Raw genomic sequence first — 26610 nt, forward strand, 5'->3', positions numbered from 1 at the left:
TTAAAAAAAAAGTCGGGGCCAGGAAGGTGGCGCTAGAGGTAAGGTGTCTGCTTTGCAAGCGCTAGCATAGGATGGACCGCGGTTCGATCCCCCGGTGTCCCATATGGTCCCCCCAAGCCAGGGGTGATTTCTGAGTGCATAGCCAGGAGTAACCCCTGAGCGTCAAATGGGTGTGCCCCCCCCAAAATAAAACAAAAAAAATGTCATTTCTAAAATAAGGTTATGCCTCTATTGTACCTGAATCTTAGGAAACATTAGAATGAAGTCATCAGAGGTCACTTAAATATGTTATATTTACTGACCAAATATACAAAAGAAGAAATCTAGCTAGTTACTTGCATGGCAAGTACTTTATCCACTGCACTCTCTCTTCAGTTCTATTAAGGATTATCTTTGAAAAAAAAACTTACTTATTTAACCTGCCATGTCTAGGTTTTTAGACAATTACTATTAAGATTCTAGGGGTCTTAAGTTCAAGATGCAATTGTGTCTGTAAGAGTCACTTAACCCATGGTAGTTTCCTCAACCCTAATTCCCAATTTGAAAAGAATGCAGAAAGCCCCAACACAGTTATTGGCTTGATGTTGCTCAAAGGTCAATAGATAGACCTTTCCATCTATCTCTAAGTCCCAAGATGGGATGTTTGGAGGAGGTGCTGATCATTCCCCTAGACAACAGGTCTGAATTTCATGAACTCAGAACTTTCCAGAGGTCAGATTCAGGCCATTTCTCTGATCTTGGACATATCTGTGTCAATTTAAGAAGACAGAACAATATGAAATCATAGAACATTACCATGATTTTAGTTACAAAACAAATAGATTTTTATCTAAATCAGATTTTTGTGATGCAGGAAATGCTGTGGAGATTACAATATTTTATTTCTGGCAATAAAAGAAATCTCTTTTCATTTATGACACAATGAAGTCCATAAAAAAAAGAGCTTTACAATAGTCAAAAGACCAATGAATCTCCTTTGAAGATTATCTCTATATAAATAAAATATGCCAACAAGGTTGGTTTAATCCCCAGGGTTTAAAACTGCATGTATAAAGCCCCTTTATATGCTGCACCCTGATGGAGCCAGTGACCTTCAAATTATTAAGATGAGATTTAACTGTAAGAAAGGCATGAATCATTTCTGGATTTCTAAGCAATGTGTTAGCAGCAACATTTTGTTTTGTAATGTTCTAATTAGAAAGTTAGATTTTCTAATTTCCAGAGAAAAGCATTTATAAGGTCATTAGTATTTGCCAACATGCACATTCAGAAAAGCCTATCTACCCCCATATGATGGGTGAGCAAGTTTCTTTCATATGCTTGATTTCTGATTCTGATAACTTACATATAATGAGAATCTAAAATTGTAATATACAGTGAATATAATTTGGAGAGGACATATGAATGAGGCTCCTATTAATAACCAAGTAAAAATGTTATTCAATATTATTGGTACCAATGGTTTTAAATAAAAATTAAAAAAAGATTATTGGTACTAATAATAATACCTGAATATTCTGATATTAAAATGAAAGATTAAAATGTTGTGGTATAGTTGGACAGAGTACAGTGAGAAGGGTCCTTCCCTTGCACATAATCAAGTATGTATAAATCCTGGCACCCCATAAGGTTCCTGAACGTTTCCAGGATTGACCTCTGAATACAGAGCCAGGCGCAAACACTGAACACAGTTTGAGCAGTCCCCAAACCAAGGGTCTGAGAATTTATCATGTTCAATTATGCTTCCTACAGTGAAATGGTGGGGGGGGGGGGAGAGAGAAAGAGAGAGAGAGAGAGAGAGAGAGAGAGAGAGAGAGAGAGAGAGAGAGAGAGAGAAAATGACTGCTCCAGAGACTGACAGGACAGGTGGGAGGGAAACTAGGGACATTAGTGGCAAGACAAGTGCCCCTGGTGAAGGGTGGTATATAATTTATGACTAAAACTCAAATATAAACAATTTGGTAACCACAGTGCTTAAATAAAGTAATTATAATTTAAGAAAAGATGTTGGTAAAAATTAGTAAAATCAAAGCCCCTTATTTCTTTTGTCAAAGATAAACTTACCAGAAAGTTAAAATCCTATTTTCTTCATTATAAAATGTATATATTGCAAGCAAATGTTTTGTTTTTTTTTTTGATAAAAGAACTGACATATCTATCATGTTTGGAATCTAATATCCAAAGTATTTCTTCCATGTTGGTAATTACTCTTGCATTCTCTTGTGACAAACTAACAATACTCCAGATTTACAGTCCGTAGCATTTCATATTTCACAAAAGTGTATATGAGATCAGGAAAAAAAACTTCATCCTTAGAAGAGTATCTTTACTATATTAAGTCAGAAAAACATACTACATAGTCTACATGCCCAAATTTGTTTGAATTAGTGAAATTGGTATTGGTATCAAAACCTCCCAAATATTCCTATAATGGCTCATTCCTATAATATGTAGAAAAGCTATCTTTAACTAGTTGCCTTATTTATAATACCTTTTAGAAGTCAGCCTTACTTATGAGATTCTAGTTTTAATTGAAATGTAAAAATCAAAGCTTTTAATTAATGTTACCTGCAGTAGTAAGTTACTAAGTTACCCGAGTTACCAATGTAGTATCTACATTTCTGCAATAACTAACATGTTTGTGTAACATTCCCTCAATCATTTCAATCATACAGACCTAATTTCACACAAGGACTATTGTACAGATGAGTTGTGAGTGTTAGGAAGAGAATAAAGGCAACCAGAAAATTAAGAGAGACACTTTGTTACAGAGAAAAATTCAACAAAAGAAATAATCTTACTCAAAGAGGATGAAAGAGAAGCAAATGATCATTCCTAGTGAAAGGAGATAAATACAGTAACTCAGCAAAATAACCAAAGAGTATGCAAAGAAAAAAAAAAGTCTTCTTAAAAGGAAGCATTATTATGGGACCAGAGTGGGTGGAGCAAGCAGTAAGGCGTTTTCCTTGTACACGCTAATCTAGGACTGGCCATGGTTTGATCCTACAGCATCCCATATGGTCCCCCAAGCCAGGAGCGATTTCTGAGCACATAGCCAGGAGTAACCCCTGAGAGTCATCTGAGAGTGTCCCCCCCCCCAAAAAAAAAGGCATTATTTAAATGAAGAAACTGAAGTCCTGAACTCAGAATTGTCAAGAACTGTTACTGCTAGTAAACCCCTTGATCTAAGTAATCCTGTGACCCTGTTTCCCCATCTGTTAAGTGGGGATATGGATTAAATCTGACTCCATAGATCTATAGTGAAAATAAGCAGAACAGGTGATTATGATGCACTTTCTTAAGTAGCCCAATATAAACTAAGTTTTTGGACAGAATATATTACATATTTTGCATTGATGATTCAGTAGTTCAACTTTATTTTCTTTTGGGGGGCCCACCTTGCATTGCAGAGGGTTTTTTTTTTTTTCGGCCACACCCACTTGCTGCTCAGGGGTTACTCCTGGCTAAGTGCTCAGAAATTGCCCCTGGCTTGGGGGGACCATATGGAATGCCTGGGGATCGAACCGTGGTCCTTCCTTGGCTAACGCTTGCAAGGCAGACACCTTCCTCTAGCGCCACCTGCCAGCCCCACAGAGGGTTTATTGTTGACTCTGTGCTCAGGGATTGCTCTGGCAGAGCTCAGGGCACCATATGGGGTGCTGGAGCTTGAACCCAGGTCAGCAATGTACATACTGTACTATTTCTCCAACCCCTCAGAATTCCATTTATTTTTTATTTTGATCGTAGTTGCTTACATATCTTTCACATTAGTATTTTAGGCACATTATTAACATTGAATCAGGGGAATACCCACCACCAAATTTGTCCTCCCCCCTTCCCCGTTCCCTTTCTGCAATCCATATCCCCCACCATCACCTCCTGGGCTTTTAGAGTAGGTGGTCCCCTCTTTGTCTAGCTTACTATCAGTGATCATACATCTGTTTGGTCCTGGTGTCCTCCCTTGTTTCTCCCTCTATTTGAGAGGCTAAGCTAGATAAATCGAGTTATGTGGTTGTTTGAGGGAAAGAAAAGCAATAGAATGGGGTAAAGAGTAAGAAAAAAATGTTAAAAAATTAAAATAGGGCCCGGAGAGATAGCACAGCGGCGTTTGCCTTGCAAGCAGCCGGTCCAGGACCAAAGGTGGTTGGTTCGAATCCCGGTGTCCCATATGGTCCCCCGTGCCTGCCAGGAGCGATTTCTGAGCAGACAGCCAGGAGTAACCCCTGAGCACTGCCGGGTGTGGCCCAAAAACCAAAAAAAAAAATTAAAATATGCTGAAAATGGGCGGAGTCCTTCTAGTGGATATCAACCTCAGTTTGAGAGAGGACATGAAAAAGGTAATTGAAATACCATAACAATACAAAAATAAATGTCAAATTAAATATCCAGTGAGCCCCACAGCAATAAAGAGAAGCACACAATAGTCTCGACAGAACTCCATTTTTACAAGACTTTGAGAACTGAATTTCCAATCTCACACTGTGGCACATTATCTTAACCAGTAAAATTGTTCTCTGGTAGTGACTTGGAATTAATTTTTAATAGAAAATGAGAAGTTTAAGTGATAAAAAAATTGATGAATTTGGGACTTAAGATTGGCTTATGTTAAAGGTTTGAACAAAGAATAACTTGAATCCAGGGGGAGAAATAAGCATTCCAGATCTGTAAAATGCCCTATTTTAGGGAACAAAATCAATTATATTAATCCCTCAGGCAATCAATCATTTAAAATTATCCTCAAAAATCTCCATTAAAGTTCACTTGAAAGTTTTAATAGTCAAAATATATATAACTTCATTAACATTTTTGCATTTTCTGATAATGAACTCTCGTATTGAAAGTATAGATATATAATCAGAAAGCATTGAAAAAAGTAGAAAAAAGAAGCGTAATGTGCTTTAGAGTGTATAAAATATTTTATAAGCATAATTAAGTGACTAGTTTGGTGATCTTATGTTAGAGATTATGAACAAGTCGCAGCATTTTTTTAATAAAAGGTAACAGTTCTCAGAAATGCGGGTATCTTATAATGAATAAGGCATTTGCCTTTTTTTTTTTTCACTTGGCTGTGCCAAATTCAATCCCCCACACCCCATTTGGTCCTCAGAGCCCCAACAAGAGTGAACCTGGATCATAGAGCCAGGAGGAAACCCTGAACACAGTGTGGCCCCCAAATCAAAATCAAAAAGTTAACAGTTCCCAATCACAGATGAAGCTTCTTTCCACTTAAACTCTCCACTTAAACTCTATGTATACTGCATTGCAACATGTAAAATTATAGTAACACCACACTGCTCTGCAACATTTGGAGACATTATCTTTACAAATGTGTTACAACTCTTGGGATATATATCTATGATGCTAGGTGACGTCAACTGAATGCCATAAAAATGAAATTCTTAGTGAAGAATTTTAAGACATTTTTCTTTCCATGAACAGGTACAGTGAGTAGTAACTAAAACCCAACTACAATCATGTAATGTAAAACATGTAAAACTGGGCCGGAGATATAGCATGGAGGTAAGGCGTTTGCCTCTCATGCAGAAGGTCAGTGGTTCGAATCCTGGTGTCCCATATGGTCCTCTGAGCCTGCCAGGAGTAACCCCTGAGCACTGCCAGGTGTGACCCAAACCAAAAAAACAAACAAACAAACAAAAACAAAAAAAAAACAAAACAAAGAAAACCAAAAAAAACCAAAAAACAAAAACCATGTAAAACTGTAATCATGGTGCTTAAATAAAGATATAAAAGAAAAGAAAGAAACAGAAAGAAATGCATCTTTGGGCCCGGAGAGATAGCACAGCAGCATTTGCCTTGCAAGCAGCCGATCCAGGACCAAAGGTGGTTGGTTCGAGTCTCGGTGTCCCATATGGTCCCCCGTGCCTGCCAGGAGCTATTTCTGAGCAGATAGCCAGGAATAACCCCTGAGCATCGATGGGTGTGACCCAAAACCAAAAAAAAAAAAAGAAAAAAAAAAAAAGAAATGCATCTTTAACTTGCTAATTTAAGACAACGAATCAGAAATGAAAATGGAAAACCTTTCAAATCAGCAGAGCTGATAACTACTGAGGATTTTGGTGGATTTAAAATCCTAAAACCTAGGGCCAGAGCAATAGCACAGCATGTAGGGTCTTTGCCTTGCATGAAGCTGAATAGGATTTGATCCCTGACTAGGGTTCAACCCCTGGCATCCCATGTGGTCCCTTGAGCCTGCCTGGAGTGATTTCTGAGTACAGAGCCAGAACTAACATTTGAGTGAAGGTATGGCCCCAAAACAAAACATCCTAAAACTCAACTCAGTCAATAGTGACATGATGGCACAGGCCATGACAGTGGCTGTGCTCTAGGAAACAAACTTTCTTGCCCTGAGGACCAAACAAACACCTGGTGTCTGTGACTGCAAGGATAAGGAATGTCACCATTTAGGATAAGGAAATATCACGATTCATGGTTCTCAAAGTGCTTGATATGATTCTTAGAGGAGGACACACATCCTCTTACTTGCTAAGGTTTTTTATTAACTAAGATTCAAAGAGGCCATAGTAGTGAACAAAGGCTTGTTTCCTAGTGAAAGCAGGGGCAAGATCCTCGATTTTTTATTTCTACTCCAACTGGAAAATAAATTGAGCAAAACTTGAATGACAGCTCAAGAAGTGCTTGATGAGCCAGAGAGGAGGGTGGGGAACACAATGCTTTGATGCAGAAGGCCTGGATTTGATATCCAGTATAGCCCTCCAGCACTTTGCTGCAAGAGATTCCTGAGCACACAGAGGGAGGAGTCCCTTGAGCAAAAATGGATGTGTTTATAAGAATCAAAAAAAAAAAGTAATTCATATCATATCCCCACCCTTAAATGACATAATTGCAACATACTCAACTGCTTTATTCATAAATATACATTGAAAAGAGATGCTACTCATCATTTTCTTTTTCTTTTTTTGGTTTTTCAGTCCACACCCGTTTGATGCTCAGGAGTTACTCCTGGCTAAGCACTCAGAAATTGCCCCTGGCTTGCGGGAACCATATGGGACGCCGGGGGATCGAACTGCGGTCCTTCCTTGGCTAGAGCTTGCAAGGCAGACATCATACCTAGAGCGCCACCTCGCCGGCCCCGCTACTCATCATTTTCTTTTGTTGTTATTTATTTATTTATTTATTTATTTATTTATTTATTTATTTATTTATTTATTTATTTTGGTTTTTCTTTTTGGGGGGGCACACCCGGCGGTGCTCAGGGGTTACTCCTGGATGTCTGCTCAGAAATAGCTCCTGGCAGGCATGGGGGACCATATGGGACACCGGGATTCGAACCAACCAACTTTGGTCCTAGATCGGCCGCTTGCAAGGCAAACGCTGCTGTGCTATTTCTCCAGGACCTCTTTTGTTGTTATTTTTGTTTTGTTTTGAGGCCACATCATCAATGCTCCAGGATTAGTCCTAGCTCTGTACTCAGGGATCACTCTTGGAAGGGTTGAGACCATGTGGGGTGTTTGGGAATGAACCCAGATAGGTCACATGCAATGCAAGCATCCTTTTCACCATCGCTATAACTCTGGCATAAGCAATTTCTTCTTGAGGTCAGCACATATTCTAGAAGCTAGATACTAGGAGGAAAATGGTTCTATATAGTCTATTGCACAAATTGGGCAGATCTGATTACACTATTTATTTATTCTCTGTAAATGGAAAACTGTTGACTGCTGATTGCCTCCTCAGAAAGTCAAGAGTCTAATTAATCTTTTACCCAGAATAAAGGGGAAGGACAAGTGGAGGACAGAGGTTAACATAACACCTATGTCATTGGAATGGGAATAATTTAGCAGGCACAAAATGATCCAATGTGAAGCCAATAAAAATTTCAACTTCCTTCTTTCATTTTTCTTTCTTTTTCTTTTTGCTATGGTGGCAAACCAGTGGGGTTCAGGGGCAAGTTTTAGTTCAGTGTTCAGAGAACTTGCAGTGCAAGCAATTGAGCCCTAGCACAGAGCATGTGCTCCAATCCTTTGAGCATTTTTTGTACTTAGGGATTACTCCCTATACTTTGTTTCTCAGAGCACAGCTTCAAGAAACTACCCTTGAGTGAAGAGAATGTGGTCAACCCCAACTATATCTAATGGCATTACATAGAAAGATAAAGTCCATAACCATGCAATGACTAGTGAAAATTTTCCAACTAATTAAGAATTCCTTACTGGTTCTCAGAAACTATATTTCTTTAAAGGACAGAGTTGTATAGCTAAGAACTCTAAGTAAGTTAGTGAAATAAGTCAGAGGGAGAGAGAAAGGCACAGAATAGTCTCATTCATCCATGGGTTTTAAGAAAAATGAAAGACGTTCTTGCAATAATTTTCAGAGACAAAAGAGAGGAGGGCTGGAAGTTCCAGCTCACTTCATGAAGCTCACCACAAAGTGTGATGAGTGTAGTTAGAGAAATAACTACATTGAGAACTATCCTAACAATGAGAATGAACAAGGGAAGTAGAAAGCCTGTCTAGAGTACAGGCAGGGGTCGGGTGGGGAGGAGGGAGATTTGGGACACTGGTGATGGGAACGTTGCACTGGTAAAGGGGGGGTGTTCTTTATATGACTGAAACCCAACCATAATCGTGTTTGTAATCGAGGTGTTTAAATAAAGATATTAATTTTAAAAAGGAATATAATTATAAGAAATGCCAACATAACTCAAAGTGACAATATTGAAATAGAAAAAGCTTTCAAAGAAAAAAAGTTTAATGGAATTTAATATTTCAAACATATAAGTTGAGGGGCCGGGCGGTGGCGCTGGAGGTAAGGTGCCTGCCTTGCCTGCGCTAGCCTAGGATGGACCGCGGTTCGATCCCCCGGCGTCCCATATGGTCCCCCAAGCCAGGAGCGACTTCTGAGCGCATAGCCAGGAGTAACCCCTGAGCGTTACCGGGTGTGGCCCAAAAACCAAAAAAAAAAAAAAAAACATATAAGTTGAATCCTACAACTTACCAGCACTATGGTGATAACTAATTTCCCCCTTAAAACTGTTTTGAATGTTTTTCTGGGCCACACTCAGTGACACTCACTGAGTGTCACTTCTGGCTCTATGCTCAGCGATGATTCCTGGTGGGAGTCATCATATGTGATGCTGGGAATCGAACCTGCATCAGGTATGTGCAAGGGAAGCACCTACCTACTATACTATTTCTTCAGCCCCTACTTCCCTTTTTGAAGTGCTTATTTTAGTGAGAAGATTATAAATGAGTAAACAGATGGTATATTAGACGATAAACAAACACTGTTCTAGAGAAAGAGGTAGATACAGAGTATAGGAAGCTGCAGATGTGTTCATGAGGGTTGGCGGACTAGTCAAAATGTGACTACTTAAAAAAAATAATAAGGGGCCAGAGAGATAGCATGGAGGTAAGGCATTTGCCTTGCATGCAGAAGGTCAGTGGCTCTAATCCCAGCGTCCCATATGGTCCCCCGAGCCTGCCAGGAGGGACTTCTGAGAGTAAGCCAGGAGTAACCCTTGAGCGCTGCTGGGTGTGACCCAAAAACCAATATATATATATATATATGTATGTATATGTATGTATGTATATGTATATATGTATGTATATGTATATATGTATGTATATGTATATACATATATATGTATATACGTATATATGTATATATATTCATATATAATATAAAAAAACTAATGTCAAGAAGATGAATATAAACATTATCTGAAGATAGGCATTTATCATTACTTGGTGGATCCAAGAGGAAGAAAATTTCAAACTAGTCAAAAGTAAAGGATATCAGGGACGGGAATGATATGCTTTCTATGTGGCTAACCTGGATTCAATCCCCAGAATCCCATATGGGCCCTTAGCTCTCCAGAAGTAATTTCTGGCAGAGCCAAGAGTAACCCTTGAGCGTCAGCAGGTATAGCCCCAAAACCAAAGTAAATGATTTTAAATAAAAATGGTGGGATCCAGCTTCAATCCCCACACCTATCTACTGCAACTAAACTGCAACTGTATACTTCCATATCTATAACTTTTTCTAGAATTTACTACTATGCATTCATTAAGTCCCCCAATACTGAATGGCCTATTTCTTTTTATTAGAAGAGAAAAAGAAAAATCCACCAGGCCAAGAACATTTCATACAAATATCCTAGAACTAAACTTGCAGCACAAAGAAACTATTTTTAGATAAAATATCTTAGAAATAGACTTAAATATCACAAATTATGATTTTTAAAACACTTCTCAGCACAGTATAAGAATCAAAAGATGCAGAGTTCACAGAGATTGCAAATAGACATGATCTATTTTTCTCGATTACTTCTCTGCCCATGAATCTATAACTATTAACTGTCAGTTATTTGTTTCTCACTAACAGTATTTCACTACTTGGCAGATATAGAAAGGAGCAAAAGATTTTGTGAAACCAAAGTCTCTTCGACTGGGGAAGCTTTAAAAGGCCATAAAAATAATATTTTTCCATGGCTGTCACATCAACTTCAGAACAAAAGGGGCAAACAATTAGTCCATTGTAAATAAGAGATGCTTCTTACTTACCCGGAATAGGAATAATAGGAATACTTTCATTGGGGACCACCCGAGGTGAGCTGCTATCTTCCACATAGAAATGAGCTGTCTGAAAACATTTTCTGTGCAGGAAAGAGAAAACAGGCAAACAGTGAGACCAGTAAACTGTACTGTGTGTGAGTTTATCATTTTGCAAGTCTTTACAGCCTTTAGCAGCCTACTGCACTGTGCTAAGCCATGGAAAAGTAACGAGATGCAATGACAACACACAGCCTAGTCAACACAAATAGCTACAGAATATATATCTTTAAGGAGGCTACACCTATCCAGAGACTTAAAAGGGAAAGCTATAGAAAATTGTACTACTCAAATACCTAAAAACTTGGCATGGACAGGGTAAACTTGCAGGACCAACCATCAGGCTTAGCCTGTGCTATTTCTAAATTTGATCTCTTACACAGACAGGACTTATTTGCTAAATAACCAAAACCAAGTTCAAAGCCACATCTCCAATCCTCCCCAAAACAGTCCTGAGAACCCACCTATACAAAGAGCACCACACTGTTAGCAAAGCATCCCCCACCCAAAACTGCAAGGGGGGATTTCAGAGGACTCTGAAAGGGACAGACACTCAAGATCCAAGGCCCCTGCCACCCAATATCCAGGATGACAAGGACCCTTCAGTGTTACCTTATTGGCTTTGTAGTTTGTTTGGTTATTACCTGTACTTCAGGCAAAGCAGGGAGCAAACACTGGTCATCATAGGACAGGCAGGGAACAGAAAAGCCATCAGCAGCTTGTTCAGCCTCTGCCTCCTGATGGTGGCCAGCCCACAGCTTTCCAGCCTTCACGTCACTACTCATTGCGGCCCTAATGAGCTGCCGGAAGCACAGGCTGAATATTTAATGAGGCTCTCAGCGTGAATGGCTATTGTGACCAGAGAAGGGTCCCTGTTAATCTGGCGGAGGGGCTTCACAATAGACCCCACTGCTGGGTCTTTTAGCCAAGCAGGCTGCATCCTTCTGGTGCTCCGTGTCACTGAGATCTGTCCCACTCTGTTGGCGGCCCATGCCTGGCCCCAGCCAGACACACCACAGCTTCACTTCACTCTTGTCCCTCCCTGGCTTTGTACCCCAACTTCTCTTCAGAGCTGTCTTTCTTTCTTTCTTTACTCCAAAAGATCCTGGGACGAATCTGGTGGGGTGTATCAAGTTTCTCGGAAGCCAACCAGGGGGGCTGATGGAGGAGGGGCTGAGGTAAAATCAAATAAACCAATGGAGATTTCCAAGTTGTCAGCCTCCAAGTCATACAGATAATGTCTCCTTCAACTTTACTCACAGAAGAGAGAGCAATAGTTCAAAATGATGAGTTGACACAGTACCAAGTATTTTTCTTTAAGCAGTGCCTATTTTTTAATGAAAAGCAGCTTAAACCAAATGGACATGGGGGCATTTTTGTAGAAGCAGTTTGGACTGCTTCTATGTACTGTGTGGACTTCTGGACATCAATCACTCCCTCTTTTGGCATACATGTTACATGGTTCTCAGGCAAACACTGAAGAAAAGGATTTCTCTCTATAAATTGCCTGGCATTTCATTTTTTTTAACCACTCACTTAGTTGTCTTTACCATAATTTAGAAAATATCTAAGTTGGCCTCATGACATGAATGAAAAATGCATTAGGGCTCCAATGGCATAAGAATTTTATGTCGGATGTAAAGAGATGAAAATCCAGGTAAAAAAAAATTAGATCTATCACTTTCATGTCTGAGCCAATAGCTTTTGTTTTCAGTTAAGTTTTTGACTTGGTTTCTCTCTAACCCCATAGACTTACAGGTTTCTAGAATGTAACAAAAACAAAATAAATTATGGACTTCACAAACATATTAGGCCCAATAACTACCTGATCTTAATATACCTAAGGAAAACGGGCTTTTGTTGAGACTTTGGGCCTTCAAGTGTTTAGTAGCTCAAAAAAATGACATATGGGGGCCGTGGGAGCCGAAGTGATAGCACAGGGGTAGGGATAGGGGTAGGATGTTTGCCTTGCAAGCAGCAGATCCAGGACAGAACTGGTTTGATCCCCAGCATCCCATATGGCCCCCCAAGCCAGGAGCAATTTCTGAGCATATAGCCATGAGTAACCCCTGAGCTGACATCACTGGGTATGGCCCAAAAACAAAAACAAAACAACAAAAAAAAGTGCACTGCAATAAATTCAATGCACTCAGGTCATTTTACATAGTGCAAGGAAAAAAAAAAAAACTCTGGCAGAAACCACACAAATAATGTTTCTATTGTGAAACTAGTTACTATGCCTTCTTTCTAAAATATATAGCTGTTAGTAAAAGAAAAAATTAACCTTTACTGGCCTTTTGTTAAAGTCAAGTGATTTGGAAAGACTATCGCAGCTTTTTCCCCCTAGAAGGAGGTAGGCAGACAGCTACATGTGGAGTTAAAGGCCCCACACTCTCCCCCTCCCCCCAAAACAGTGTGTACTGAAGCAAATCACTCTCTAGTGCCCCATATGCTGTTGTATAATGGATTTTCCCTGGAGCAAAAGAACTCTGTGATAACCAGAGTGCTGGGATGAAGGTCAGAATACTGGGAGACACAGCTGTCCCCACCTGCACCCCCATGAATGGCATATACTATTCTCCCACACAGGGTTTTGAGGACTACTCTACTGAATTAAATGCCCTACCAAGAGGGAATGTTCTGCCATAAAATAAAGGTTTGAATGGACTCAAGCTATTCAGCGCTTTCACACAGCATGGAACATGCAGATGATAAATTCTTTGCAATTGGCTGGGAGTCTTAAAGTCACTTCCTTAAGCCTGTCCTAGTATTCAAATTAAAACATAATATACAATCTTTATTTTAAAATAAAATGAGAAAGGGATCAAGAGATAATACAACAGGTTAGGTTGCTTGCCTTGCACATAGCCAGCCTAGGTTCTAGCCCCAGTACCATACCTGGTCCCCTAAATATCACTAGAAGTGATCCCTTAGCAAAGAACCAGATACAATCTCTAAGTGCAGTCATTGTGTGGCCCAAATACTACATCTACACCCCAAAAGAAAAAAAAAATGAAAACACATGAGCAAAAAAAGTCTATTATTGAAATCATCTTCTTAGTTACCATCACTAACAATATGTCGGGGTATATGTCCTTCTGCATTTGTCTTCATTTACTGGTAGTTCTTTGGTGGTGAATAGCTGAGAGCAGAACAAGAAACAAAGCTAACATTCCTGCTCTCAGGAGTCTTATGTTTCCATGAGAAAACAGCAAGTAAGAAAGCATTTCAAATAGAGCAATGAGGACAATGAAACAGAATGAGGTGATGATGCCAGCTGGAAAGGTGAAGGGGAGTGTATCTTCGGAGGTGGTCTGGTGCCTTGAGTTGTTTAAGTAAGACTGGCACAAAAAGTAGGGGATGTGGGCCTGGAGAGATAGCACAGCGGCGTTTACCTTGCAAGCAGCCAATCCAGCACCAAAGGTGGTTGGTTCGAATCCCAGTGTCCCATATGGTCCCCCGTGCCTGCCAGGAGCTATTTCTGAGCAGACAGCCAGGAGTAGCCCCTGAGCACCACTGGGTGTGGCCCCAAAACAAAAACAAAAACAAAAAAAAGTAGGGGATGTGGAGAAAGGGGGAACAATTCTAGGGATATTAAGAAGTTACACAGAGTCACAGAACAGGGCAGGCTCTACACATTGTAATCAAAGAGGCCAAAGATAAGAGATGGGAAACTGTAGTAAGCAAGAGCAGAGTGGTAGGCCTAAGAAAGGTTCCAGAACATTCAGGGCACACATCTCATTGGCATCTTTCTACAATGGAGTAAGTCCATGGTAGGGTCTTTATTAGTATAGTGACATGGTCTGACTTGCCTCCTCCAAAAATTCACATTGGTGCCTATGTGATGAATAGAATAGAGGGCAGTAAAAATGGGTCAAGATCACTGAGGACTCTAGCAGTAATCTCACCCAAGGGAGAAAAAGGGTTGTTTTCATTCTATCCACAACTTCTTAATAACAAAGAGGAACTGACATTCTCATGATTGATTTGTTGAGTTCCTATTTTCTGTACATTCTGCACAGTGAATGGATTCCTTTAATAAGGATTTGTTGTTGACTACTTTGGGCATTCAAATGCTAGGCTGCCATCAGCTTTTTATTACTACAATCCTCTTATAGACTGAATACTTTAGACAGGCAGCTGAGTTGGTATGCCAAAATCTGGTATTGCTCATTTTGGAACAGTCCCAGGAGGGCCTTTTGGATTTGCTGTGGTATCTATCCAGGAACAAAAGATAAATGCAAAGATTTTTAGGAAAGGGGAAAATTCTAGTTTCTTTTAATGGGTGGGATCATAGCCAGTAGTGCTAGGTGCTACTCCCAGTGGTGCTATCACATAGTATTAGGGATTGAAACTGGGGTGCTTAGATGTGAGCATAAACTTTAGGCTTTTGAACCATCTCCCTGGCCCCAAAACACAAGTCTTAATGCTCCTAACCACTTCAATTATTACACATTCCAAGATGCAATTAATTCTAATTCTGGACTCTAGGATTGGAGATCAAATTTCTGAAAATGCTAAATTTGTCACAAACACGTAATTTTAATTTTCTATTAAGTTCCAATTCTCTTTTAGCTGACTGATAGAACATCACCATGTTTTTTATGTTTTTATCTTTCCATTTTTCCTTCCTTTTTTCCACCAACTCTTCTTTAAGGAACTAAGGATAGTAAAGACATTTTTAAAATTAAGTCTGGTCTGGAAACAATACTGATTGGTTATATTCTATTCCCTTTAATCTTACTTTCATTAGCAGCATGTAATCTCTTGACCTCTGAGCATCCCAATTTACATTTACCTTAGTTTTTGAGTATTCTGGGGTGAGTAGTCAACATCTATCTGTCTTTCTCTCCTCTCCCAATTATATATACCCCAGAAAAGTTTTACAAGCCATGTGGCTATTATCAACAGTACTATATATCTCTTTGGTTTAAATTAACTAAGCAGGATCAGCCTCATTCCTGATGATTCTAGCTGAGTAAGTGAAGGATGGGACAGAAACTAGAGTGGTAGAAAAAAATTTTCCAGAGGATTCTAGTTTGACCAGTCTGTGGGTTTGCCATCACTATGATCAAGGAAAAGATCCCTGAAAGTCTCCATTAATCCAGGAAAGCAACTAAAGAAGTAAAACAATCTTGCATGGTAGACACCCAAAAAGTAAGATTCCAGAATTTAGAGACTCCCATAAAAGTTAATAGTGCAAGAATCCAAGCATATTAGGTGGGGGTGGGATGTACAGAGATAATATGGGTTTGGCTTTGGGTTTAATCCCTGGCATCTGTGATGATTTCTTGAGCACTGAGAGGAGTATACTCTATGCTTAAAGCCAGGAATAAGCCCTGAGCACAACCTGGTGTGGCTTTAAAACAACCAACCAACCAAAAAAAAAAAAAAATTCAAAGATGTTAACATAAAAGTGAGTCAAATACAGAAAGAAAATCTCATTACACATACAAGAGTAAAAGTTTCTAAGGTCTTCTTTTAAGTCTGTTATAACTGGATAGAGCAATAGTAGAGCTTTGGAGCTACAAGCAGTTTACTGGAGTTCAACCACCAATTATTACATATGGTTTCCTGAGCACTGTCAGAAGAGGCTAAAAAAAAAACTCACAAAATTTAATAGATAATTTTTTATAACCTATTCTCTCAAAGGTAGGAGGGAATGCCCTAAATTAGAGCAACTGAATTTGTTGCTTTTTGGATTATTAAGTATTTCATAATGTTTTGAGGGATCTTGAATTCTAAGTGCCCTGTGACTCAAACTTATCTAAAAACCAGTTATTAACATGTCTTTCTAAAACTCACTTCTATGGAAAAAAAAGTGCCAGGATGAAGTTATAAGAAAGATCCTTAGCATAAGATAAAATTTCTTTAATTCAAAGTCAAGGAATATACAGGCCAGAATAAAAATAAAAGAATGCTGGCAATCTGCTGGTGCCCTTAGTTGGTCAGACTTCTCATTTGCCTCTAAGTAGGCAGCTTATCACACTGGTGAGTGCCAACTGTTTAAAAATAGTATCTATCTGGGGTCTGAGTGAAAGTAGGTAAAGATGCTTATAACCCTGGAACCTCATGGCCCTGGAGCTCACCAAAGGTTCCTAGAGAGCAGAACCAGATATAAGCCTAAGCACTACAGAATGTAGCCTAATACAACAAGAAACAAAATAAAACAAAACAAAACAAAATCTTTCACAGAGAATCCCTGTCCTCTCCAATGACACATCGGTGCTTTTGGGCTTAACCAATAATGGCACCTCAAGGAAAGTTCTGAGTAGCAAAATAAGAAGAAAATTCTTAATTATTCTCATTCAGTCATCTCTTTTGAGAAAACAAATGGGCATGTAGATGCCAAGAATCCTAAGAAAGGTTTGACTAGAAATCAAAAAAGGTTAATGCTTTTTGATAGTTTATCAATTTCTGTGGGTTTTTTCCAGCAGCTCTGCTCTCAGAAAGCTGACAGTCCACTTCCTACCAGTGGTGGTTCAGATTCAGATGGTGCCTGCCTGAAGTCTGGTTGTAGAAGTGCTGCTTGCAGGGGGCTTCTCTAGCTTCTTGTAAATATTTGCTCTTGGGTTAACATATCTAAAAGCAACCTCTGATCCTTTCAAGTGAAGGAAGTATTTTGATGTAAATTTCCCCCAAATCAACAATTCTGTGCTTGAGATATCACAGCACATATCTGAGTTCATCTTATAGTCAGAATGCTATAAATATTGACCAAGTATCAGTGACTAATTGATACTATAGAAACACACACACACACACACACACACACACACACACGAGCTGTTCTGACACTGCTTTATCAGTATTAATACTTAAGTCACTATTCAAATGAAATGCAGGAAAATACAGAATTAGCATGCAATCTCTAAATTCTTCATTCTCCAATTTCTTTCCAGGAACTTAACTGTCTTAAGGCAGAATTATTTAATAAGCAGACTTCTGTATAAATACTTTCCAAGCCACCATTCTGTTTTCTGTCTAGGCACCTACTCAGCTAACATCTGGTAGAATCATACAATTCCCTTACTTAAACCACTTTCTACCCTGCCAAAAAGACTGAGAATGATTCAGGTGACCAATCCTTTTCCATAGCCAAGATTTCACTCTTATTGCAAAAAAGGGGGGGATTTCTGAGGTCTCTGGACTTCCATGTTGAAAAAAAGCACCTCCCTTTTGACACCTTCCTGAACTTCCACAATCCTCTCACATGATCACGGTCCTGCATATTAGTGTGACTAGGCCGAGCAAGAGGAAGAACACAACATGCTTTTTAGATTCAGCGGAAAGCCTGGGCTTACTGAATAACCAAAGTGTTGATACATAGGGATTAGAAAGCAAGTCACTGTCTTCAAATTAAGCTCAATGGCTTTATAATCACATCAGGGGGACAGAGTTAGTCAGCAGTGCTGCTCAAAATGCTAATTAGGGCAGTTGGCCGAGCTGCTACTGCATATTAATTAAGCCATCTTAAATGACTTATATACTGCCTTCATTTACATTTACAGTGGCACGCCCACTAATAATTCCTTTTATTCTCCTGCTGTCAAGTACAGAGCCTACATTAATATTTACTTTTGTAGATGGATCTGTTGTCATTGTCTATGTATGAGACCCTTATAAATAGAACATGGAAAACATTCACATGCCTTCCAGGAAGATGATTGAGAACTGTGTGAAAAAAAAAGATGGGGACTGGTTTATCAGGGTAAAATCTTTTAAGAAGCTTTAAGTGACAAATGATAATACACCAATGGAGGGGAAAGGTGATGGGTGTAGTTGTGCTTTTGCTCACAGGAAAGAGGGAGTGACTGAAATAATGAGGGAGTTCCTCTTGGAGAAGAGCCCAAAGGAAGTTCTAAATTAAATTTTTTCATATGCAACTGCTCACTGGCTGTTAAGATTCCTTACTGCATGTTAAATTATTCTGTTTGGAAAACTCAAGTTTACACTTAGGGTATCTTCTCAGGAAGGAATCTTCTAGAATGAAAAATTCAAAATGTGTTTCTCATTTGCATTGCTCCCAAACCATAAAAAAGGGGCACGTGATCTGAATGTGCTTTTGGGGATCATTAAATGGCATATTTCACATCAGGACTATTCTGGGAATCCTGAGACATGGTTATCATACATTGGATAATGGGGCTTTGTCAGATGTGAGGAAGAAAGAAAGTGGAAGAAAGACAACAGAATCAAGTGAGAAAAGACACAGATATTTAAGGAGAAAATGTTTCCAAATATTTTGGATTTTACATGGGTCAGAGAAATGTCCCATTCTACTGTTGTTATAGTAAAACTGAAAAAAGCTTCCTTTCTGCAGTGACATTTTTATAGAAATTGTCTGCAAGGATCAACTTAGGACAAAGGGGGGGAAAATAACAATCTAAATGGTATTCTTTCTTCTAAGTATTAACTTTGACAGGCCACCTAGGAATGATAAAGTACTGGGAATACTCTTGAAACGAGGAAAGCTTTTGAAATCACATTTTGATGAGTCAAAGAATCTGAATAGGACAGTTTCTATCATAGCTGGCTTCACATTGTGGGAGCTCAAGGCAGGTCTTCCCACAGCTGTCCACTGGTACCTAGAAAAAGTTTGCAAGCCAGGGGCTTTGAAAAAGCTGTCTTATAAACATACCCTGGCCTGGAATGTTCTAGAATTCACAAGAGGCTCATCTTCATTTTTCACTACTTTATGTAACTAACACACTTCTATACTGATTGTGGCAATCAACAGGGATTTCCACATATTTTGGTCAGGGACAGGAAATGAAGGTTTTTGTAGCTATCTAATAAAATGGTCTAATGAAAAGCTTTAGGGAAACTACTTTCATTCGCATTTTGCATGAAGTCAGTCAGACATTTGTTGTTAACGTGATACTTAATTTTATTTTTTTTTAATTTTTTCCCTCTAGAGTGATATATTTTAAACATAAATGTAAACATGATATATTTTAAACATAAATTATAAGCTCCTTCACTAAATACTCAGGTGTTAATACTTTATAATAAATATCTGGGACCTAGGTAAGAAGGAAAAAGTTGATTCTAATATCACAATATTAATGAGGAAAAATGCTAAATAATCTTTATATTAATTTTGAAGCCAGCGTACTTTGTATAAAAAAATAACCTGGGCCCGGAGAGATAGCACAGCGGCGTTTGCCTTGCAAGCAGCCGATCCAGGACCAAAGATGGTTGGTTCGAATCCCGGTGTCTCATATGGTCCCCGTGCCTGCCAGGAGCTATTTCTGAGCAGACAGCCAGGAGTAACCCCTGAGCACTGCCAGGTGTGACCCAAAAACAAAAAACAAAAAACAAAAAAAAAAACCCTACCAAAAAAAAAAAAAAGTAACCTGAGCAAAGGCAAGGGCAAAAGCTCTAAGGGCTGGAGTACATCCTTTGCATACTATAGGCTCAAGTTTGACCTCTGGCAAAAAAGGATCCCCTGAGACCACTGGGAGCAACCCCCATGCACTAAATTTAGACTAGGCCTTAAGTAAAAAGTAACCCCAAACCTAACTAATTATGTAAATAAAAACTCAAGAAGTTGGACTCAGAGAGAAAGAAGGTAAGGTGCTTATTTTGCATGCATCTGAGCCTGGCTAATCTTCAGTGCTACATATGGGCTCCTAAACACTGCCAGGAATAAGCCCTGAGCACAGCTAAGTGTGGCCTCAAAACAAAAAACAAACTAACATATTTAAAAAGTAACTTTCAAATGGATAAAGACTTTCTAGGAGTGAGTCAAACTCCAGAAAATCAAAAAAAAAAAAAGAAAAGATGGCAAAATTAAGTTCTATGAAAATCTCAAAGATACAGTGTAAAAATATGTAAAAAGCAAGTTATATATTGGGAGAAATATCTGTAACACATGTTACTGATAAAGATCTCTTTTAAAAAAGACTAACAATACAAAGGAAAAGGGGGCAAAGGTTATAAACATTCATTTTCATGTATTGGAAAATGAATACAAATGGCACTTAAACATATGAAAGATGTTCAACCTCACTTAAGAATAGATACATTCTTGGGGCCAGAGCAATGGTGCAGCAGTAAGGCATTTGCCTTGCAAGCAGCTGATCCAGGACAAACTGCGGTTCGATCCCCTGGCGTCCCATATAGTCCCTCATGCCAGGAGTGATTTCTGAGCTCATAGCCAGGAGTAACCCCTGAGCATCACAGGGTGTGACCCAAAAATAAAAAAAAAAAAGAGTAGACACATTCAAACACCATTTTTTTCACTGGGGACACTGAAAATCTGTGCTAGATGCTTATCCACTTGAAAAATAAAATTACTGGGCCGGGCGGTGGCGCTAAAGGTAAGGTGCCTGCCTTGCCTGCGCTAGCCTTGGACGGACCGCGGTTCAATCCCCCGGTGTCCCATATGGTCCCCCACGCCAGGAGCAACTTCTGAGCACATAGCCAGGAGTAACCCCTGAGCGTTACCGGGTGTGGCCCAAAAACCAAAAAAAAAAAAAAAGAAAGAAAAATAAAATTACTAACCATAGTATTATTGGTAATGAAAGAATGGAACCAAACAAAATGACAATCATGAAGAGAAAGGGCTGGCTAAATAAATCTTGATCCATCTCTTGAGAGGAATAGCACATGCTTCCATTTAAGAGAAGGAGGAAATATCAGATATAGAGAGCAAATAGGGTTAGGTGAAAAGAGTAAAGTTTATGAAATCAAAGACAATTATATACTATATATATTGTATATATGTATATTATACTACCATGTATAGAATGTAAGAAGAAAGATGAATGGACATGGATTCATAGCTGCTTGTTTAGACACCACAATCTTAGACCCACAGATGACAGATCAATGATCTACCAACCTATCTGAAGCAAGCAGGATCTATGTATAATATAAAAAAAAATTTTTTTTACTTTTTGGCCCATACCTAGTGACACTCAGGGGTTACTCCTGGCTATGCACTTAGAAATTGCTCCTGGCTTGGGGAACGCTGGGGGATTGAACCATGGTCCATCCTAGGTTAACGCATGCAAGGCAAACACCCTACCACTTGCGCCACCGCTCGGGCCCTGATATGAAGCGCTTTTCATTTTTGCACTATGCCAAGTAGGACCCACTAAAAATATTAAAGTCACTTCTGTAAAAATCCAAATACTTAGGGCTGCCTTTATTATTTTCTTCTTCTTTCTTTAGCAGATAACCAGCGATCATTTCTTTGGCCATTCTGAGTGATTTTTGTCTACCACTATCCTGCACTAGAGAGGACTATGTCATAAGGAATACGAGTCCAAGGGATCAGAAAGACACGCCTTCAGGTGACACACAGCCATGGTCAAAGGTAGTTGAGTGGACAGAGGTCAAGTAATAGCAATATCCTCACTTCCACACTCTCAGCAGTCTGGGAGAGAAATTAGAAATCCAGTAGGTTGGAGGAAAAGCTCTGAGGAGAGAGGAGAGGATAGAACAGGAGGATGTGGGCTGGTAGTGCATAGTACATAGAACCCTCCGAAATAAGAACTATAGATTTTAGAGGGAGAAATGGCAATGGAGAGCCAACTTGAAAGTCTGAGATTTGAACCCATTAAGGACAGGCTGTGTCTCTGTGTCTCCTCTTTCAGAGTAGCTGATGTGGCTCACTGGATCATGAAGAAAATGCTTCTCCCAATTCAGACTGCCGGGAGAAATTTCACCCATCCAACAGTTTCTAAACTCAATCTCTTTTGACTCTTCGTAGCAGCCCTAGGAAAGACTATACCCTCAGACCCATTTTGTAAATGAGTAAACCAAGGTTCAGAGAGCTCTAGTAAGGCATTCAAGAAGAGTCAGGAAGAAGTTGAATTGTAGTGTGAAGCTATATCTCACTGTGCTAAAGCCTGTCTTTTTTTAACTACTACATGTATATATTTGTATATATATATATATACATATGCATATATACACACAAAAGTAAAGTATTTGATTTGGAATGAGATGGTTTCTATAAATACTTGTAGAACCCAAGTGAGTTCTTGACTTCTAGAATTGGACAGAACGTATAATGCTTTTCCCAAGCTTCGGGCACTTATAAGTACAAAAGAAACTGGAGAAACTGAGTCTGGAGAATTGAGTTATGTGTAACAAAATAAAATCCCTTAGTGTCAAACATATAGCTTGAAAAAAAATCCACTCCCACTTTGGGCCAAGTACATAAAATCTAGTGAATACAGTCCACCTAGCTAAGGCAGCATTTATGGAGAAGATGCAGAAATTGTGCATGTACTTCAGTCTATGTGGTGCTCAGGTGAAGCTGACACTTCAATTTTATAGTCAAAGAAGCACATTATATTTATAATAAACTGGTCACAGCAATATTTTAGTGATGCCCATGATGTCTTTCTCTAAGATGAGAATTTCAATCTAAAGTTACAGAAGGAGTTCTATTTTAGTTTTTTGTTTGTTTGTTTGTTTGTTTGTTTCAGGGGGATTTGGGCCACACCTGGCAGCACTCAGGGGTTACTCCTGACTCTACACTCAGAGATCACTCCTGGCAGGCTCAGTGAACCATATGGAATACTGGGAATCGAACTCAGGTTCATTCTGGGTTGACCACATGCAAGGTAAATAAATGCCTTACCATTGTGCTATCACTCCGACTTCTATTTTAGTTTTTAACTTTGGAATTTTGAAGAGTTCAGAGCCAAATAGAATAGAGAGTAAGGTGCTTGCCTGATTGAAGGTTCGGCTTCCATCCCTGTCACTGTATATGGTTCACTAAGCATTGCCAAAAGTGTGTCCTGGGCACAGAGCCAGAAGTAACCCCAGAGTACTTTCAGGTATGGCCCACAAAAAATAAGGTGAAGACATCAATAAATGTAAAAGATATCTTGAAAAAAAAAAATAGCCACATGATCATTGCCAGCAATTATTGCCTCTTCCTATAAGCCAAAATTATACCATATAGTTTAAAAGAAGATATATGACAAATTTCTTATTAATCTTCTACAGCGCTTGCACTGTGTCTTCTCAGAGCTCAATGGTATGACTGATGCTAACTGATGAGTGTTTAAAATGTCATCTCAATAATGTGACTTTCCCATCACTAGTAGAGCCAAATCTATATAAAAATTCTAATGTAAGTAAAGAAAAAATTTAAGTAAAATATCTAAATTGAAAATACTAAGGTCCCATTTACAAAATAATACAAACTATTTAATTAGCAACTTAATAGGAAGATATAAATTACCACATTAATACTAAATGGAGGTTTCTTAAGATAAGTCTGGCAGAAATGTTATCAAGAGGAGTATGTGTGATGATTAAGATCCCATCATGCTTACATTTTATTTAAATTTTTTCTGCTTATGGAAAGGCTTATTGATCTCTTTTTTAAATTAGCTACAAATTAGGGGTTAAAATATTATTCACCAGTAGAGCTACAGGCATGCATAATATTTTTTAAAGCTCTACGCATGCAAACATCTGAAATTTGGAAAGATAACGGATGCAGTAGACATACAGACATACAAGCACAGAATGCCCCCAGTAATAACCATCCTAGAAACAAAAGGCACTTCCCAAATTGCAGTTAAGCCAAGCAAGCACATGTAGACATCAGCTACACGCAAGCTGAACTGCTTATTTGTAGGTCTTATTTTTGGAGGCTAGAGAAGAGCAGGCGAGTTTCAGCACTTTGCTTTCTAAAGAGCTTCAATCCTTAAGGCAACAAAACAAAACCCTGGCAAGTCAGTCCCAGCCAAAGAAACACCCCCCTTAGCTTGACTGCCCCTCACCTGCTCCCCTTCTCTCCTCTCTCCCCAGAAGAAGGCACTTCATGGAAACGTCTGGGAAAGCCCTTGGACTTTATTTTGTTACACCCTCTGAATGGACAAAAAACAAAAGAGAACAGGTGTAGAAGACAGTACTTACAATTGGCCATTATCATGAGTTCACACAAATGCCCACCCACACCAACATAGACATACTCTGTCAACGGGCCCCTTGGGACACTTTTTAAAAAAAAGCTTATACATGAAGTAGCTGATTTAAGGATTTTTAACCTGAGGTAAGACGTGCAAAATGAGATATCTGCTCATAAGAAGTGAGTATATATAATAAACATTTTTATTCATTTTTGCTAGGGAAGGGAGAGGGCTGGGCAATAACCATAACATTGGGGGCTATTGTGCTCAGGAATGGCCCTTGGTAGTGCTAAGGAGACCATATGCAATGCCACTGATTGAACAGGGCCAAACACATGTAAAGCAAATTCCTTGTCTGCTGTACAATCTCTGTGCCCCCCCCCAGAACTTGTATTACCTCCCCAGGATTATTAGGGTATCACAGATACAATAATGACCTTTCTCAATCCTTTGCCCAATTTCCCACCTTTGATATACTGCCCTGGCAGATGGAATGGCTTAAATTATTAGTAGAATAAACAAAATGTGGCAAGGATTGACTGGGTATCATTTGAACCTTTTTTCTACCAGATTTCTCTCAATTCAGTATTTGCAAGTCTGAACTTTGCTTTCTTTTTTCTTCTCCAGGTATTCCTCTGATTTCTGGACAAACACGTTTTCAGTTCATAATTAAAGGGAGCAGTGGACAGGGACAAAGCCTGTTAGGAATAGCCCTGTTACATTACTATTTCACATTTACATTTATTTACATTCCTATTTTAGTGTTCCCTAAAAAAAAAAAAAAAGTGAACAACCCGAACATCTGAGACAGGGCCCTGCCATTTGAAAGAGGCACATCTGTCGTGCAAAACGTTCGAGGGTTATTTTACTACATGAAATTCTCAAACCACCTGGGTCACAGAATTGCTTACTGAAATAATTTTTATTCCTGCCTTACTCGATGGATAGAACAGTAAATAAAAACTCGGGTGCAGAGATTCTTTATTTTGGAAACTTTGTAGATTCCTGGACTGATCTCTGAATTCAGGTATGGAATTCCCAGGGACATCTGTTAACTTCTGGTTTCCTGGATCGCTTTTTACTTGTCAGAAGGAACATGCCCTAACGGGTTGGGGAGGAAGAGGTGGAAATATGCTGATTCAGAACTTCTTGTCTCCCTCTATTGAGTACATTCTAGAACTACAACCACTGTCCTCGGAAACATCACGAACAAGTGCTGCACAGCTAGGAACATTAATCTGAAGAAATCACGAGTGTGTTGGAGTGTTTTTACGAATTTTCATAAAAACTTGAAATTTGCAGCTTCCGAAAATATTTAGACTTCTTCTCAACCCTTAGCCCTACTCTGAATTCTGCCAGAATCACTCTTTCTGGAATTTTGGAGCAGAGCCGGCTATCTCCGCAGTTTTTCCTCACACACAATCACAGACGCTTAAAACTACCACCCGTAAACTGACAACACTTGACTAAAAAGCAAATGCCACAAAGCCAATTTCTAATATCTTGAATAATCAGTCATGAGCTACCTAAGCACACAGAGGGAGAGGACATGATCAAGACTGGGAAGGGAGAACATTTCCTTCTCAGAAACCCCGAGAAAGGGGTGGTGGAGGATGAACTGAATGGACAAGAGTTTTGGCTTTCCCAAAATGGGAGTTTCCTTTAAAGATGTCTCTGTCCCATTTCTTAACAGAATCAGCCCTGACTTCTGAGGATCACAGAGTATGCTTAAATGGCAACCTTTCGCATGGAATCTCTGCCTGCTTTTGTCTAATGACTGTGTGTTAGCCGGTTCCAAGAGCTTCGTCTGGCATCTCAGGGCCAACTTGACAGCAGGGGGGCCGGTTACTATAACAACTGACAGCTCTGTGAATTCTGAAAGGCCCCGGAGAAGCCTTTTGGGAAACAGTTATTGAGCAAAAAAGTTGCTTGGGATCAGCCGCATTAGGTGCCATGTGACCCAAACCTCCCAACACACAGCTGAATGGAGAAAAGATTTAAAATTAATAATAATAATAATAAAAAGCACACACCTCCAGAAAGAGCTGGGAGTTGGGATCTCAAAAAGACTTCTCATTCCTATGCCTTTTAGCACCATGAAGTGAAACGGTGTCATAGTACATTCAAACCCT

General features: G+C 39.2%; 1 protein-coding gene across 2 annotated transcripts in view; it reads right to left on the minus strand.

Annotated features, from left to right (window-relative positions):
• The window catches only part of PTPRG (protein tyrosine phosphatase receptor type G), an 837085-nt gene that overhangs the window by 48084 nt on the left and 762391 nt on the right, over positions 1 to 26610 (minus strand). The window contains exons 14-15 of one of the 2 annotated variants that reach the window (XM_049777271.1): positions 24350 to 24436; positions 10545 to 10636 (exon numbers count right to left, since the gene is read on the minus strand). In XM_049777271.1, coding sequence (XP_049633228.1) covers positions 10545 to 10636; positions 24350 to 24436 — 179 coding nt within the window. The remainder of the gene's footprint in view (positions 1 to 10544; positions 10637 to 24349; positions 24437 to 26610) is intronic. The other variant, XM_049777272.1, reaches the window with a different exon arrangement.

Source organism: Suncus etruscus, chromosome 7 (genome assembly GCF_024139225.1).
Source record: "Suncus etruscus isolate mSunEtr1 chromosome 7, mSunEtr1.pri.cur, whole genome shotgun sequence".
NCBI classification, from domain to species: domain Eukaryota; kingdom Metazoa; phylum Chordata; class Mammalia; order Eulipotyphla; family Soricidae; genus Suncus; species Suncus etruscus.